The sequence below is a fragment of the Solanum lycopersicum genome, chromosome 10 (assembly GCF_036512215.1).
Source record: "Solanum lycopersicum chromosome 10, SLM_r2.1".
NCBI lineage: Eukaryota > Viridiplantae > Streptophyta > Magnoliopsida > Solanales > Solanaceae > Solanum > Solanum lycopersicum.
Window position 1 is genome coordinate 3,193,094 of NC_090809.1, and position 16,764 is coordinate 3,209,857.

At 34.7% G+C, this 16,764-nt stretch overlaps 4 protein-coding genes across 8 annotated transcripts; 2 read left to right on the plus strand and 2 right to left on the minus strand.

The window, feature by feature from the left end:
• Positions 1–592: 592 nt before the first annotated feature.
• On the minus strand, positions 593–4,482 carry LOC101251820 (transcription factor VOZ1). 2 transcript variants are annotated; one of them, XM_004248078.5, is made up of 5 exons: positions 4,233–4,482; positions 3,414–3,675; positions 2,861–2,998; positions 1,640–2,156; positions 593–1,526 (listed from the first exon to the last, which is right to left on the minus strand). In XM_004248078.5, the coding sequence occupies exons 2-5, from the start codon at positions 3,639–3,641 to the stop codon at positions 976–978; spliced, it is 1,434 nt and encodes a 477-aa protein (XP_004248126.1). In that variant the 5' UTR covers positions 3,642–3,675; positions 4,233–4,482; the 3' UTR covers positions 593–975. The 2 variants fall into 2 exon arrangements, with proteins under 2 accessions (XP_004248126.1, XP_004248127.1); XM_004248079.4 differs by lacking the exon at positions 4,233–4,482 and adding an exon at positions 3,903–4,148.
• Positions 4,483–5,214: 732 nt separating this feature from the next.
• Positions 5,215–12,074, minus strand: LOC101251516 (OPA3-like protein). 4 transcript variants are annotated; one of them, XM_019210830.3, is made up of 6 exons: positions 11,611–11,886; positions 8,986–9,121; positions 8,724–8,858; positions 6,947–7,033; positions 6,292–6,391; positions 5,215–5,516 (listed from the first exon to the last, which is right to left on the minus strand). In XM_019210830.3, the coding sequence occupies exons 2-6, from the start codon at positions 9,076–9,078 to the stop codon at positions 5,428–5,430; spliced, it is 504 nt and encodes a 167-aa protein (XP_019066375.1). In that variant the 5' UTR covers positions 9,079–9,121; positions 11,611–11,886; the 3' UTR covers positions 5,215–5,427. The 4 variants fall into 4 exon arrangements, with proteins under 4 accessions (XP_019066375.1, XP_004248125.1, XP_010327039.1 ...); XM_004248077.4 differs by lacking the exon at positions 8,986–9,121 and having other exon boundaries at positions 11,611–12,074; XM_010328737.3 differs by lacking the exon at positions 8,986–9,121 and having other exon boundaries at positions 8,724–8,891; positions 11,611–11,945.
• An 809-nt stretch (positions 12,075–12,883) lies between these two features.
• On the plus strand, positions 12,884–14,281 carry LOC101251226 (dirigent protein 22). Its single transcript, XM_004248076.5, has 2 exons — positions 12,884–13,194; positions 13,897–14,281. Exons 1-2 carry the CDS (start codon positions 12,904–12,906, stop codon positions 14,176–14,178), a joined length of 573 nt encoding a protein of 190 aa, XP_004248124.1. The 5' UTR covers positions 12,884–12,903; the 3' UTR covers positions 14,179–14,281.
• A 1,532-nt stretch (positions 14,282–15,813) lies between these two features.
• On the plus strand, positions 15,814–16,493 carry LOC101250929 (histone H3.2). Its single transcript, XM_004248075.5, has one exon. It carries the CDS (start codon positions 15,945–15,947, stop codon positions 16,353–16,355), a length of 411 nt encoding a protein of 136 aa, XP_004248123.1. The 5' UTR covers positions 15,814–15,944; the 3' UTR covers positions 16,356–16,493.
• The last annotated feature ends 271 nt before the right edge of the window (positions 16,494–16,764 follow it).

Below are 16,764 nucleotides of genomic sequence, written 5' to 3' on the forward strand. Positions count from 1 at the left end.
GTTTTACTATTGGAGTTGTTGGATAAATTGATAATCCGTTAAGATGATAGTAAGTTACTACTATGTCCTTCATAAGTATTAAATATTAATAACTCAACATAACTAAGTTACTACTTCATCCTTCATGAATATTAAAAGTTAATAACTCAACATAACTAGATGTTATATCAGTACTCTATATTGCGATCTACACACTTGATATGTCTAGTACTTCTACTTCACATAAGCAATAACATATTATGTTTTGATTGTAACATGTTATTGTAGCCTTTACACTACATCTATTTTTATTGATGCAAGTTCTCATTATATTTCTTGTTTCGCTATATCAAAACATTTATAGATGATTTGCCATTGTATCGTGTCAAATTGTTAGAGAAATACGAAATCATATATATGCATTTTAATAAAAAATAAATCAAAAATCGATAAAAGATTATGTTTTAATTTTAGTATATTTAAAAATTGAAAACCGATAAACCGTGGCACACCCCTATACACAACAAAGCTTATCAGAGTTGTCAATGTTAAAAAATAGCATATCTCTCCCATTTTGAGGTGTAGGCCCACCTGAACATAGTTAACACAAATATTACCAAAAAAATTTATTAAATCATAGTAATGGAACCCCATTACACATAGAAAGCAGCAGATGTTGAAGAAAATGACCATAACATTTGGTCACCAAATTCGACACTACAACATAAATACATTTAGTGTCAATCTGGTTCTTAAGTATGTAGATTGGGAACAAGTACAGTTAAGTGTGCTCCACAGTTAGATAGGACCGCGTCTCACATGACAATGAAGCATTGACCATAAGCCCGCGGAAATGGGAAACATCTGGTTGACCCCGACTGATGAATAAACAGAGCCAGGGTAACACTTCTACCACCAGATGTTTTTGAGTCTCAAGACGAAACTGCTGTATAATACAAAGGTGAATTTGAAAGGAGTATCATCGAATGTATAGAATTACGTTATGAAGTAGCCATCCAGATCGTCTAGAAGATAGTCATAAGGGTCGGTATTCCCATAATCAAATCCTTCACCAATCGGAACAATTGGAACCGGAGCAGCATGAATGTTTCCCATATTCTTCATATTGGCCTTCACTCTGCCTTTCACAGTTCGTTTGTTGTCCAAAGGAAATTCAGCAGTTAGTCTTCCCATTTGCTTTTGCAGATCAGCAACTGATACATTGCTTATCTTACCTTTGGGGATCTTTTTCCCATCAACAAGTTTCAGTTCCAATCTGTACAAGGCACATGCATCATACTTGTTGATCTCATACTCGTAAAGATGCCATTCTAGATTTTTCATCGGTTGGGGATCCATGTAGTAGGATCTCTTCAACCCACCAAATTCATTCATCATTTGCTTCCTTGACTCGTGCCAACCCCGTCCATTATAGTCTGGCAATGACCTCTGCTTCCTGTTTCCACTTTCAAATGCTCTTCGAGGCTTATCAAAGAAAAGCCACTCTCTAATTACTTCACCTTCAACAACTTTAAGATCAAATAGCTCTGCAGAAGCATAAACAAACCAGCGGATATTAGACTGTACAAGTAAATGTGTAGAACTAAATATACAAAAAATCTCAGCAATCAGAAGTAGAGATATGCCCCAGAACTCTCACCAGGTGCATTCCAAGGAGACTTTGCCGTGGCAGCACCCTCACACTCGGGAACACCAACTTCTTTTCCATGTGCTTTTGCACCAAGAGCTTGAAAAAGCAAATTATCCTTTAAGCCAATACCCATTGGCCTAACAACTGGAGGCCTCCCAGGATAGCCTTCATTAGGTGCAAGAGAAGCATGATAGTCGCTGCAGTAGTCTTGAGACTTCTGACACCAGTCTGACCCCATTGCAGGCCGAGGACAATCCCAAAGTGCACATTTCGGCCCCAGGAAAGCAGAGGGTGGAGGACTAATATGAATAGGAGGCATAGCATCCTCTAGGCAGAGATTTAACGCATCAAATCCAGGTAGGTACTGCTGATCGTATTCGCGATGCAAATCAAAAGAATGGTAATCCAATTGTGTTGCAATGCCAAGATTGTTGACTCCTGTGTTATTAACCATTAAAGGCAAGCCTTTGCATTGATCAACCAACTGGAAACCTTGCTCCTGCAGCACCTGAGTTACATTGAAACCCTACAGCAAACAAATTGCTTAACAGGTAAGAATTAATTGATCACTTAAACAGGCATCCTAAACCAGCTGAAAAACAAAAGATTGCAAAAGGTTGAATCTTCACTTGTTAGAAATCAATCAAAACAAAGGAAATCTACAAAGAGAAACATGCTGTAGGATAATGGTTAAGGAAAACTTCAAGCAAGATAGCAGCCACAACAGACATGAACTTCAAACCAAATTAGACCATCACTTTCTTCCTAAAAGGCCAAAGTGTACATAGCACTCCATTTTAGATTAGTTCAAATGATACTCACACTTTTATTCTATGTTGTTCAATCGGGCATTAACAATATGTCAAATGTGACTTCCTCCAAGCATTAATAGTGGTGGAAGAAATACTAATGTAATAGCTATCTGATAGAGAAACCAATAAGATGAAGCTTAAATTTGATTAGAGATACCTATACATATACGACTGCTATTCTTATTGATATTGATCCAACGTGGACTAGAAATGATCTTCCCATCTATTTAAGACATAAAAATTTTATCAATTGTGAAAGGTTTCCCAAGGAGAAGCAGCAACCTCCTTGTAATTACCAGGTCTAAACATCAAATATCAATCAAGTCACAAGCTAATCTATAGAAAGATCACTCTGTCATCATACCAATCAGAAGAGTCCAGCAATTGCAGAAGATGAAATTACAAGTACAATGCATACCTCTTGAAAACCGGTAATGCTAACTTTTTGAGCATCGGGCTCAGGCTTAGGTGCAGCTAATGCACTGGTGGCATCATCTTCTTCCTCTCCCAATAGCAGTCTATAGATATCTGCTGATGATGACACACGGCTTCCTCCCTGAAAAGGCAGCCATTATGAAAAACACACTGGCTCTATGCCACCAATACCCGAAGACGGAAACATGCCACCAATAATCGAATACAGAAACATACTTATAAAAATACCACGTAAATAAACAAAACCAACATAAAGGATATAGGAAACATAAATTCACACAGCCTACAATATTCATAATACTGTCTTTTGACTAACATAGTGGAATTGATCCGCACTCGCTATATGCCAAAACTTTCTATGTGCATGTGTCTCAAGCATGCTTCAAGACGCGATACCATTAAAACACAAGCTTACATATAAGAAGACACACCAACATGCATTTTTTTCTTTGCAGTGCACCCACCACGGACAGGTACAAAAGATAAAACCTCTAAGTGCGGTCGGAGCTAAAAGGGACGTAAATATTTGTTCTTGCCTGCAAAGAAGAAGCTGGGGATGGCTCATTAAGCTCAGATTTCCATTCACGCAGCATCTGGTGGACTTGCTCTTCAAGCAACCCAACATCATACGTTCGGCTTTCCTTCCTTGCAGATTGTAAATTAGTTAACACACCCTGCAGATCATCCACACGGTTCTTTGCCCTGTCCTTGAAGAGCTGGTGTGATGCAGACTTACATGCACCCCTCTTCGAAACCTTCCTCATCCAATCAAACAAAAGAACACCCTAAACTCTTCACCTGCAAAAACACAACAAGTAAACAAACTCAAATCTAGACATCCAATTCTGTTTATCAATTTCTCTTCAAATTCAAACCCGCCACAACACCTAAACCATATGCAACAAACAAATACCAATACATAATATCTGTTACAAACCCAATACCTCACACAACAAGAAGAAAAACCCAACAAAACCCAAGTCATAATCTAACACTATACTAAAATTCAAACATCAATTACTTACCAAATCCAAGTATTTCTCACAAGCATCAAATCCCAAAGAAACCCAAAATCAGAAATGAAAGATTACCCAACTGAAACCTCAAAACAACCAATAAAACTCGCTCCTCACGATCTCTAGCTGGAAACAACAACTTGAAATCCCCAAATTATCGGAATCAAAAATAATTGGAGCATCAGATTCTACTAAAAATTATCCATATATACTTAAAAAAAACAGAATAAAAACATGGAAAAAAAGACATCCAACTCGCCAAAAAGTAGAATCACATTCCATACATAAAGAAATTCGAAAAGTAAACCCAAAAAAAAAAAAAACTAAAAGGGGCTGTACCTGTTAGCGGTGAACCAAACTGAACAAATGCAAGTGAAGATAGAGAAGAAGTGAAACTGCTGCTCAGTGTTCCTTCTATATATAGAAGAATTGGGATTTTGCTTCAGTAAAATTCTTGTAATTTTGATGATTTTTTGAGCTTAGAGAAGAGTAGAAGAAGACTGGTTAGTGGTTACTATCAATACCTAAAGAAGAAAGAAAGAAAAAAGCAATTTTGATGACATTTCATGTCTACGCGGCAAAAGCATGAGGCAAGAGGTGTATATATGTATGATGTTATTTTGAATTTCCTTTTATACCCCTAATCCCCGACTGGCTCGACTAATTTAGATTCACGTTCGATGAAAAATTTTAAGTCCTTTATTTAACCCCTTCCCTTCTCTTTACGTCGTTTAGGATACGCTTTTCGATCTACGATGATAGATTTTAGGTCCTTTATTTAGCCTTTTCCCTTATCTTTTGGTCGTTCAGAATACATTTTCCGATCTATAATATCACGAAACGAAATATTAATCGATTATAGTGTCTTTGAGTATTCGTGATTGAAGTCGTGAATTATTTTCAATTACTTTTTTTTATATAATTTACTTACACAAGCTTAAAATGTAAAAATATTTAAAAGCAATTACTAACAATCTCACCATCCCTTCCATTTATTTTATCATCCTTATTTATTTGATTAGAAAAAACAATGGAGCATTTTTTTTCTCTTACTCCAAAAGAATGTAAAATAAAAAATGAAATATATACATTTAAAAATTATATTACATTATCATATTTCTACAACTAAAAATAATGTTAATTACCGACCGGCTCAAGTGAGAGATTCTTTACAATAAAGATAAAATTTAAATTTTATAGATTCTATAATTTTGGTATAGGTGTCACTAATTGACTTTTGAATTCGTTTATCATACATATTAAATAAATTATTCGATAAAAATATATAATTTAAACTAAAATTACTGAATAAATCGAACAATTAAGTAATTTTCTAGCCCCACACCAAAAGATAGTGGATGGAATACAGTTGCATTGTCTAAAATAGAATCTTGTTCCCAATAGCAATATGAAGTTTGAGGACTACAATTTCACAATGAGATTCTCACTCATGTTGTGGGAATATCAATTCCCTTCCTAAAACAGATGAGTAGAAAAAAAAAAGTTACCAACGAACGAACGTTCGATGTTTAGATCAAATCAATAAACGATAAGTCAGGTAATAAGTTGACAAGTTGTTTCCAAGGCAATCTTGAAGAGCTGCAACCATCCCGTAAGTAGGAACTGAGGAAAGTAATGTACAGGCAGATGTTACTCCTTACCTTGACTGGCAGAGAGGTTGTTTCCGACAGACAAAAGAGAAAAAGGGAAAAACTATTCCCATTGACACTTTTTCATCAAGAACCAAAGTGAAGAATATGGCTCTTTGTGATGATGTGTTGATGAAAGATTGGCCACTTTTTTAAGCCTTTATGAGCAAGCATCCAGATCCATTCAGCAGAAAGGGGTTTTGTTGTTGTGTGAATAATAAAAAGAGAAAGAACCAAGGGAAGGAAGGCATAAAGGGTACACCCCCACTATCATCTTCAAGATTCCATGATAGTCAAATTCTTGATCACTACTAATATATCTGCAATCTATAATGATTTCTGCAGATAAGGGGGCATCTAGACATACTTTTAACTAGCATCAACATCAGATGCTAGTTGAAGATGATAAGTTTCTTAAAGCGTATTTCGTAACAGACATCAACTTTTCTATCAGGTTGGGTGGATGAATGTAAATTAAGAAAAACATGGCACAAAAACGAAGGCGCTAAGCTACTTTCACCAACTTTAGCATTTAAAAACTTTCATAATGCAAGATTCAACTTTATTTACAGTGAGCGGGGTGAAGCTTAGACCGAGTTTTTTTTTAAAAAAAAAGAGCCAAATAGGACTTGGATCAAAAGAATGAAAAGAAAAAAATGATCCCTATGTAGCCAAAACTGAGCAAACAAATCATGCTGGTGTTGCTGACTTGCCTTCTCCAATATGAGGAAGTCTTAAATTGAACATACCAGCAAGTCCCTTTCCCCTAGCTAGCTGTTCCAGCTCTTGAATTTTGCTTCGAAGGCTCATTATCTCCTTTTCCAGTGCTTCATCTCGTAGTCTCAATTTCTGAAAAACACCCGTTGAACTAAGATATAACTTTTGAACACATATCTAGGAATAAAGGTTTGCAGATTCTTATATGAAATATAGGACTTTCTAAATTTCCACTTAGGTGGAATGTAACATGAACATAGTTCACGAGATCATCAGATATAAAAAGCATAAGCAGCAAAGGAAGAAAAACTTTTTGAATTAGGAACCCCATGCTGATATCTAGAACCAGCAGTAAAAAAATAAAATAGCATGTACTACTCTAATAGATGGTGTATCTATCTGAGATTGACTTTGAAAATTTGACATTACTAGTGGTAAGTGGTGCAAAAATACCCTGCCACTTAGACTTGGAAGACAAATCAACAGACTAATGCATGTTGTCATCCAAGGCAATCAGATTTAGATAGAATATAAAAGGAAAAACTTCAAAACGAGATGATTAAGTACATATCTAAGAGAAATATCAAGAGGACGATTTTAGAACTTTCAGATGAAGTGAAACAGTCAAGCTTGGATAATAGATAAAGCACACTTAAGAGTTCGCTTAGAAGAATATGATAGGACTACCTCCGTTTCTTGCCTACGAAGTTCCTCCTTCTTAGCCTCTGCCCGAGAATTCCTTTGCACCTCAAATACAATAATAGCACCTGCGACCTATTCAGCACATTGTAAAAGTTGCACAAACATTACTTAGAAGATGCACAGGCAGCAGATGGCAACGGCAGGTCATGTTTCAAGGGTTAAAGTTGACCACAAGTCTCAAGATATTCAAGACATAGACATTGATGTGTGTATGTGTAGATGCCACTGAACATAAATAGATACAAGAAAAGAAGTCCTAATGGCTTGTCATTATACCGAAAGTGACGTACACAAAGTGCGTCAAGGCATAAGATAATCTGTACGTTCCAGTGACCCAGCATTAGTATAACGAAATGCATCATGCATCATGCAGCATGCATCGACATTAAGTTAAACATAATTACTCTATCACACTGTTAATGAACAGCTAAAACAGCCATAGATTTTCAATATGGCAGCTTCCGCCAGCTCTGCTGGACTAATAAATTTTCCATTGCATTCTCCCCTTCCATTGACATATTAGCTCCAAAGCATTTAGAAACTGCTTGACCATCCAATTAAGAAATTGTGAGACAATACAATATCCAATTTAGTAGCAGCAAGCACTGAAGGCATCATGGCACACACTAAACTCCTGCTATGTGCAAGGCCCAAAAAGGGCAGAGTCAAAGGGGTCTATTATATGCATTCTTACTTCGCATGTTTGCACCAACTCTTACTATGCCAGCAAGTACAAGCCAAAATTTGTCAAGACTTGGAGCTTTTTCTTTTCAAGAACTTAGTTCAATCATCGAACAAATATTTTTGGGCAAGCAAGTAAATGAATGGAATAATTTGTTGAACTGTTAATATTTCAAAAACACCCAAAACCAACCCTAAAAACTTCCCGCCTTCTCTTATCTTCCTCCTCTGACACGTATTTGGCTACTACACTATCAGATTTTAATGAAGTTTCAAATGTTTATTGCATATGCTAGCTTGGAATTAAAGGAGTTCTCTGTCAAAAGCCCTTTCAATAGCTTTATCAATAAGAAAATTATGTTGCAAGAAAGCAATGTAGAGATTCTAAACATTGGCACATGCATGAAATAGCATAGACAACTCTGGCCTTCAAAACTGTACTGCCAATTTGCCATGACAGGCAGCTGAGACTTTATTCTCACTGAAGCAAATCACCCAAAGCAATATTTCTTAAATTATCAAAGATCAGATTTTGTGCACATGCACAAAGTTTTGCTATGTATATTGAGATACGAGAATTTCCTAAACAAGGTGGTACTTCTCTTGTGGCTCTTTGTGCCTTCTGTTCTACTAGCAGCCGCTTTTTGGAAGAATGAATTTTAAGGGAGTTGTGCACAGCAAGATTTAGAAGTCATATTGGTCTAGGCAACGCAAACACATCAATGGAAGATGAGAGTTATAAGCCTTTGTATTTTCAACATAGCTTTTCTACTCTTACATTTTCTTTCATACGTTTCTTGAAAATAATTTTCTTGAGCTGAGGGTCGATTGGAAACAACCTCTTTACCCCAAAAATGGAGGGAGTAACTTATTTGAGTGAGAGAACATAACATGTTCCTTTTTTCTTTTTGTGGTAACTAGGGAGAAAGTATAAAGTTTTACATGTGTAAAATTTGTATCATTCGACTGCTTAGCATAGCTTGTCTGCGCTTTCACAAAAATTAACATATGTTATAGGTAAGAATCAGGGTAGCTAACTAGCAGACATTATTGCGAAATCAAGTACGAGAACAAACAATACCGCGAAAACAAAAAGTTCTCCCAGAAGATCAACAGCTGCTTGAACTGCCTTCTCTTCATTCAAAGGTCGTATTCCAACATCAGTTGCATGGCTATATATCCGTCTTTGCATGGTTGTTGTAATTCGGTGGTTCGCCTGGATTGAGCAATGTATGTGATGAAAGATGATCTATATATGCAGAAACTCTAAACAAGTCAACGTAAAAACAGAAATGGAGCATAACGTTGAAAGAATGAAGTCTACTAGAGTATTCAGTATTCACATCTGAAATGAAATATGTGGAATGTATTGAAACATATCTAGGAACCATCGGAGAGGGATGCAAGTGTGCTACATCTATAACCACATGAAGCATAGAGGAACAGAGAACACGTAAAATGGACTGCTTGCAAGAAGAACTGCATAGACAACAAATTTTAGATAAACTCATGAACTGTAATACAAACTAGTATTAACCAAAAAAGTGAGGTGCATGCAACAAAATCTCCAAGACATAAAATCCCTTAATGGAGATACCACAAGCATCAATGAACACAATATTTTTCAAAAAATGACCATCATGCTTGTGATGTCTAACCATTGCATTTGCTAGTCACTGTAGTTTGTCATCAATATGTCAGTATATTCCTGTCAGTGTCTAGATCACATTTTCTTTGTACATTTCCTTGTATGAACAAAGTAGTAGGAGTCAATTACCAATATGTTATACACAACAGGTAGTCTTTCTAACAGAGCATTAAGATTTGCAGTCTTTCAGAGACGAATAATTCTATATGTCTATACTACTAGAATACTTGAGAAGAGACTTGCCAACATTTGAAAGACGGAACGTGATACATTTCTGTTCATACTAATTTAAGACCAATACTCAATGTATGGCTCCAGCGGAAAGCAGCCACCCACATTTTAGAATTGGATACACTCTTTAAACTAGCACATCGTCTACTTATCATACTATCAAATACAAAAACAGCAGAATTTATACCGTCTTCAGGAAAAAAAAAAACTTTACATGATGCAACTAGACTCATAGCTAAACAGAGAGATGGTAATGACAGGGAACAATTTTTCCTCTTAGTTGACCTTCTTAGATGATCCAACCTTCTGGAAAAGTTAAATGTGGATCAGAACCAACAAAAGATGGTAAAGTTCCACAACAATTCTGCTACAAATAATTGAATATCAAGTTGGAAAAAAACTAGAATCTATAAATTCTCACCATTTAAACAGCAAAATTCCACAATTCTTTATTTTTGATCGGTATTTTCATTCAATAACTTGACAAAATCAACCGTATACAAAAAATTCCACAATTCTTCTAAAACCAACAATCTCTTATCATACTTGTTGTTCCCTTTGCTTTATAATCACTCTCCTATTATTTATTTTTCTATTTTAATCATCATATTGTTTTCTTTTGCTTCGTTTATGGCATTGTTTTGTTATTGACTAATTGCTATTGTTATGTTCTTCTTTTTTTTTCATTTGTTGCTTAAAATTACTTTATTTGAATTGAGGGTCTTTCAGAAACAACTCTCTACCTTCGCAAAATAAGGGTATAGTTTGAGCACACACCACTCTCTCCAAAACTCACTTGTAAGATTACACTGGATATGTTGTTGTTGTATTCCAGAAAAGAATCATATGACAGAATAAATTCAGATCAATACACAAACATCAACCAACTCATTCTATTTGAACATTGACCCAAGATCGACCAAAGAATGAGACTAATCCTAAAATGATTCATAGAATCAACCCAATTAGTTTAAAGTTTACATGTATTTGATGGATTCAATCACCAACACAACACCAATACACCAGTTTAGCCCCACACAATGAGGTCTGGGAAGATAAAATGTAGACTGACATCACCCATACCTCATAGGTAGAGAGAAATTTCTGATAGACTCTCAGCTCAATCCAGCCACCGACCCAACAACAACATACCGGTGTAGCCCCACAGAATGGGTTCTAGAAAAGATAGAATCAAGCAAGACCTTACCCCTAGCTCACAGGTAGAGATACCATTTCTAACAGACCCTCGATTCAATCCAGTCACCTACCCAATAACAACAACATACCCAGTGTAGTCCCAAACAAAGGGGTCTGGAAAAGATAGAATCTAGGCAGAACTTACCCTACCTCACAGGTAGAGAGGTCATTTCTAATAGACCCTCGGCTCAATCCATTCACCAACCAACAATATACCCAGTGTAGTCCCACATATTGGAGTCTAGAAAAGATAAATATATGCAAACTTTACCTCTATCTCGAGTGAAAGTTACTGATAACCCTCAGCTCAATCCAATCACCAACCTAACAACAATATACCGTGGAGTCTAGAAAAGATAAATATATGCAGAATTTAATCTCTTGTGATAAAGAGTTTGTATCTAATAAACTCTCAGCTCAATCCAATCACCAATCCAACAACAATATACTAAGTGTAGTCCTACGTAGGCAGAGTCTGAGAAATAAAATGTACGCGTAGCTTACCCCTAGCTCAATAGATTGTTTCCAATAGATCCACAACTCAACCCAACAACAAAAGCTAGTGTGGTCCCACACAGTGGGGGTCTAAAGAAAGAGAAACGAATGCCGACTTTACCCCTACCTCTCAAGAGGTAAAAAAGATTATTTTCCATAGACCCTCGGCTCAATCCAGTCGCCGACCCAACAACAACTCGTAATCGCACGTAATAGGTGTGAGAAAGATAAAATATATTCATAATTTACCCCTATCTCAATATATTATTTTCGATAAAAGCTCAAGTCAATCCAATCACCAACTCAACCAAAAAAAAAAAAAACATGAATCACAAACTAATATTATTACTACTGTTACATAATACTATTACTTAAAAGGGTTTGTCAAGGAGATTACCTGCGCAATGCTGATGATGAAATTACGGAATTTGGGATGCAACCCAGCTTCTTTCTTAAGCCTAACAGCAATGGGTTTACTCAAAGTTCTCAAAGCAAGTGTCCCTAACTTCAATAATAGAAGGACCATCACTTGGAATTTGTTAACTCTACCTTAATTTTAACACTAAAAAATATAAAATTCTTTGATCTGAATTTTATATTTATATATATTATATAGTATTATTCTTCCTTCATCCCCGGAATTTGACTAGTCCGGTGGCTGATACATTTTCTTGAAGAATAAGCTAAATGCTGCGTGTACAACAGGCTAAAGCTGGAAATTCGAAAAAAAATAAATTAGTGATTCAACTAGGAAATATTATAAATAGAGGTTTCGATCCGTTAGTTGTCTTTGTTAGGTATCGTTTTATTTTCAGATGTGAAAATTTTATAATTTTAATTTTGATGAATTTCGATATGAACATTAGACAGTATATGAAAAATCAAAATAAAAATAGGTTTTTGGTTGTGTTTTGCTGTCAATTAATAATAAAAAATAGTTTTTGTTTTCGAAAGCAAAAAATAAAAGTTATTTTTTTTGAGTAATTAGGAGTGAAGATTGTTTTTTTATTTGGAAAAAAAAAAGTGAAAACATATTACTTTTATTTAAAATGTTGTCATTTGGTATAAATATATTAAAGTCTATATTTGTTGTGTGGTGTGGTTTTTCCCCTTTTAAGTAACGGGGGAAATTGCGTAAATGGTAATTTCAAGAATTGATATTTAAGATATAATCGAAATTTATGCATCAACAAAAATTTAGCTATTTCGAAATTAAGCTCAAGGTTCGAAATATCGAGTCTAAAGTTGAAAATTGATCAAATTTATGCTTTATAAAAAGCTTGAATTTTAGACTTTCAATTCTCATTTTAAATTTAGCTTAATTAATTATATCCAACTTTAGACTTTTGAACTGACATTTAAAAAGAAAATATCAAAAAAATTAAAGGTATAACACCAAAATCAATTAATAAATATGTAGGTTATTACAAACATAGATTGTGATACACTAATCGACGGGATTTACCCTTAACCAAAAAATTTGGATTCGTGATCTGAATAGTTGTCACCACTCACATGGAAGTCATATTTTTTATTTGGTCAACACTTAGTTGTTTATGAGTTTCCCAAGGTCAACTCAAATTTTTCCTTTTTTTTTTTCCCAAATCAACTTAAACTTTTATGTGTTGTGCAAGTATATATATGAAGTTAGTTATTAACTAGTTTCATATGAATGTAATAAAACAAAAATATGAAGAATTTTTTGTTTATGATTTGCTTGTTAATTGCAATTGCTAATTTGCCTTCAATTCTTGGGCTTAATTTAAGCCCAAAAGGAGTTGAAAAATGGTTCAAGAATTTATCACATGCAAAGGAAAAAATGACCAAATTTCACTTTTATTTCCATGACATTGTGAGTGGAAAGAATCCATCAGCAATTCAGATAGCACAAGCCAATATTACCTCTTTATCTCCCACATCTTTTGGGTTAGTGAGAATGATGGACAACCCAATGACTATTGGACCAAATATCAATTCCGAGGTAAATAATTGAAGTCTGTAATCATTTTATTTAGAATATTAAAGTGCTTACCTTTTGGCACATAAGTATTTTTCATCTCAAATATATATATATAATCCTTCGATTCATGATTTTCTATCATAAAAAAACTTGATTAAACTATGAGGATATGTCTGAATCTTTTCAAATGTGTAGACATACTTTAAATTATCGTAAGAGGGTAAATAAACAAAATTGATTGTTTAGTGGTAAATTTTGAATCTTTTTTTTTTTTTTTATCTATGTGGCGTCATCGTGATAAATGTCATAGTCAAGTTAGACAATCGTGAAAGGGAGGGCCACATAAGGGTAAATTTGAACGTTTTTCCTTTAACAGTGAAACATGTTTACACAGTGGTGGATCCTAAATTTTCAATAAGGATGTTCAAAATTTGAAGGAGTAACATATGAACTAGTTGAATGGAATTCGACATCTATTATATACATCTAAATAATAATTTTAACCATGCATGTATAGTAATATTTTCCACTGAAAGGGGAATGTTGGCTCTGCCCCTGTGTTCACATGTGGATTGATTCATTTTGATTGCCAAGCATATGAACATTCTTTTATATGTATAGAGAGAGAGAATGGATGACAGTGAGATCTGAACCAGATTATTGTCGTTTATGACTATATATCTTATTAATATTTTTAGATTTATTCAATTAAATTTTTATCAGGTAATTGGTCGAGTTCAAGGAATGTATGGCTTCACCTCATTTGAAGATAGAGAACTACTTATGACTTTTAACTTTGTGTTCACCCAAGGTAAGTACAATGGTAGCACACTCAGTATCCTCGGACACAACCGAGTGTCCCGCGAGTACCGTGAGTTGCCGGTGGTTGGTGGCTCCGGTGTTTTCCGGCTAGCACGAGGTACTGTCACGGCGAGAACTTATTGGTACAATGCCACTACTCGTGATCTAATAGTTGAATGTCATGTTACAATTTTACACTATTGAACTTCTTAATTTCATCCCTATTTGTTTGTATTTGTAATTTTTCATGTATTGTCAACTTTATTGTAACAAATCAAATAAATTATAATGTTTTTCTTATGTCCTATATGGGTCGGTTGGAGCTTTAAGAGTCTTTTTTATATGATTCTGGACAATTTTTCGATAACTTACTACTTGGTAACCTGCTTAAAGCAATTTGTCGAAACAATATATGTTTTTCTAAAATTTTATAAAACTAGTGTAAATGATATTGGTGTTCCAGTCATCCAAAAAATAGAGCATATATGTGAACTTATTCGTTGGTACGATATTTAATAAATGTCAGATCTCTGGATAAGATTATGACTTGTGGCACAATCTTTTCCAATGTTCGGACTCGCGTCCTTTGGGTAAGGATTGTTACACTTGACCAACGAAGCAGTGTCCCGTTACACACCTTGGACCTTTATAAATCTATCGCTAAGTCAGCTCCAATCAATTGAACTTTATATATAGGTATATTAGATGTGTCCGCTCCAAATATACAATCACATTTGTGACATACTATATCTTTATTTGCAGGATTGGATTCTTAAGAAACATTAACGTTTTAGTAGTAAAACGTGACTCAAAATAATATAAACATTACTCACAATAACATTTCTCAACTTAACGCCGTCAGAACATAACTCTTAAATTTTTTGAAAATAAAATAGATTCCCTACAACGTTACTGTAGAATACGTTTATATACTTTTTGAAAATGTATTATTTTCATAAATTGTTTTAAATGATGATTTAGTTCGATAAAAAAAAATTCAAAGTAATCAGTATATCAATAGATTATAGATGTGCAATATGATTTAATAAAAGTGATAAAAAAAAATACCTTAAAGATCTATTCAAACGGATTGAATCAAATATCTCATGTATTTTGTGGGTGGAAATGTTGTGAAGCCATTAATGGCCAAATCAGACATCAATTGATGAATTGAGATGAGAAAATCCAGTTGGGTTAACGATTTTAATTACTTATGTGTAGTAGGTAATTGGTGAATGATAATAATGATTAACGATAGTGGTATATATACGTAGTTAGTGGTGATAATTGTTAATTGTGATGGATGATAGTGATAGCTAATGATGGTGATAACTGATAATAATTGTGAATTTGTGATCGATGGTGAGCTTATCGATAGTGATTGTGAATGTTTGATAATTGTGACTAATGATAATGATTGTAAATGATGACTACGACAAGTAATAACGAAGTTATATTGATTATATCGAATATCATATGAGTATATAATCAAATAACGATTTCACTCAAAAAAGAAATTGAAATTTGTGCATGAAATTTAACATTAAAGAAATACGAAAAAATAATTTTTCTATCTCAAACATTATTTTTAATAAAGAACTTTTAATAAGAAAAAATAAATTTATGACCAAAATGATCCTTCCACGTCATCGATCCATGATTCCCTTCTTAAATCAATCTGAACCGTTGGATCAAATAACAAAAACAACGAAGCACAATAATTACCACGTCACCGATCCGCAACTCACAGCTCTATCAAATCAATTAGAACCGTTGATTTCACAATGAAACCCTTTAAAAACCAACGCTCAGGATCTCCTCATGATTCTTCCACGTCATCGATCCATGTCCTCTCTCCCGCTTAATTTTTCAAAATTTTGCTCTATAAATACTCTTCCATTTTCCCCAAATTATTCAAATCAAAATCTCATATCATAAACCCTAAATCAGTTGAAACTTGAGATTAATCGATGGCTCGTACAAAGCAAACTGCCCGTAAATCAACTGGAGGCAAAGCTCCAAGGAAGCAACTGGCGACCAAAGCTGCTAGGAAATCTGCTCCGGCAACCGGAGGAGTGAAGAAGCCACACAGATTCAGACCAGGTACCGTGGCACTGAGAGAGATCCGGAAGTATCAGAAATCGACTGAGCTTCTGATCAGGAAGCTTCCGTTCCAGCGGTTGGTTCGTGAGATTGCTCAGGATTTTAAGACTGATCTCCGTTTCCAGAGCTCTGCTGTTGCTGCGCTACAGGAAGCAGCTGAAGCGTATCTCGTTGGGTTGTTTGAGGATACTAACCTTTGTGCAATTCATGCTAAGAGGGTTACCATTATGCCAAAAGATATTCAGCTTGCCAGGAGAATTAGGGGCGAAAGGGCTTAAAATGTAGTAGTGATTTGAGTATATAGTGGTGGTGTTTTTCTGTGTTTTGAACCTTTTATGTTTTGATTTGGAATTTTCTCAATTCTGAATATGTTTCAAGTCTATTCTAATGAAATATCACTCATTGTGTTCAGTTGACTATCTCTCTGTCTTAATTTATATATGTTTCATGATTTTTGTTTTTTTGAATAATGAAAAATGCTAAGGAAATTGTTAGATGTTAGTAATATGAATATGCTGATGTTTCAAAGATTTCTTATTGTCATGATGCTTTGTGAAAATTTCATGGATGACTCATAGGTAGCATGGGTGTGTTCTAGTAATATTTTGCTTCACTAGAGTCAAAAGCTCAGCATTTATCATCTAATATTAGTTGAACCTGTTTCAACCTATTTATGTCCATCTGCTT

Coding starts and splice junctions, on each gene's coding strand:
- LOC101251820 (XM_004248078.5), bottom strand. CDS start 3,641: ATGAGGAAGGTTTCGAAGAGGGGTGCATGTAAGTCTGCATCACACCAG. Junction 2,157..2,860: donor GCATTACCGGTTTTCAAGAG/GTATGCATTGTA, acceptor TGTTTGCTGTAG/GGTTTCAATGTAACTCAGGT. Junction 1,527..1,639: donor GTCTCCTTGGAATGCACCTG/GTGAGAGTTCTG, acceptor ATGCTTCTGCAG/AGCTATTTGATCTTAAAGTT.
- LOC101251516 (XM_010328737.3), bottom strand. CDS start 11,739: ATGGTCCTTCTATTATTGAAGTTAGGGACACTTGCTTTGAGAACTTTG. Junction 8,892..11,610: donor TCATCATCAGCATTGCGCAG/GTAATCTCCTTG, acceptor CTGCATATATAG/ATCATCTTTCATCACATACA. Junction 5,517..6,291: donor TAGGGGAAAGGGACTTGCTG/GTATGTTCAATT, acceptor TACTTTCCTCAG/TTCCTACTTACGGGATGGTT.
- LOC101251226 (XM_004248076.5), top strand. CDS start 12,904: ATGAAGAATTTTTTGTTTATGATTTGCTTGTTAATTGCAATTGCTAAT. Junction 13,195..13,896: donor GACCAAATATCAATTCCGAG/GTAAATAATTGA, acceptor AATTTTTATCAG/GTAATTGGTCGAGTTCAAGG.
- LOC101250929 (XM_004248075.5), top strand. CDS start 15,945: ATGGCTCGTACAAAGCAAACTGCCCGTAAATCAACTGGAGGCAAAGCT.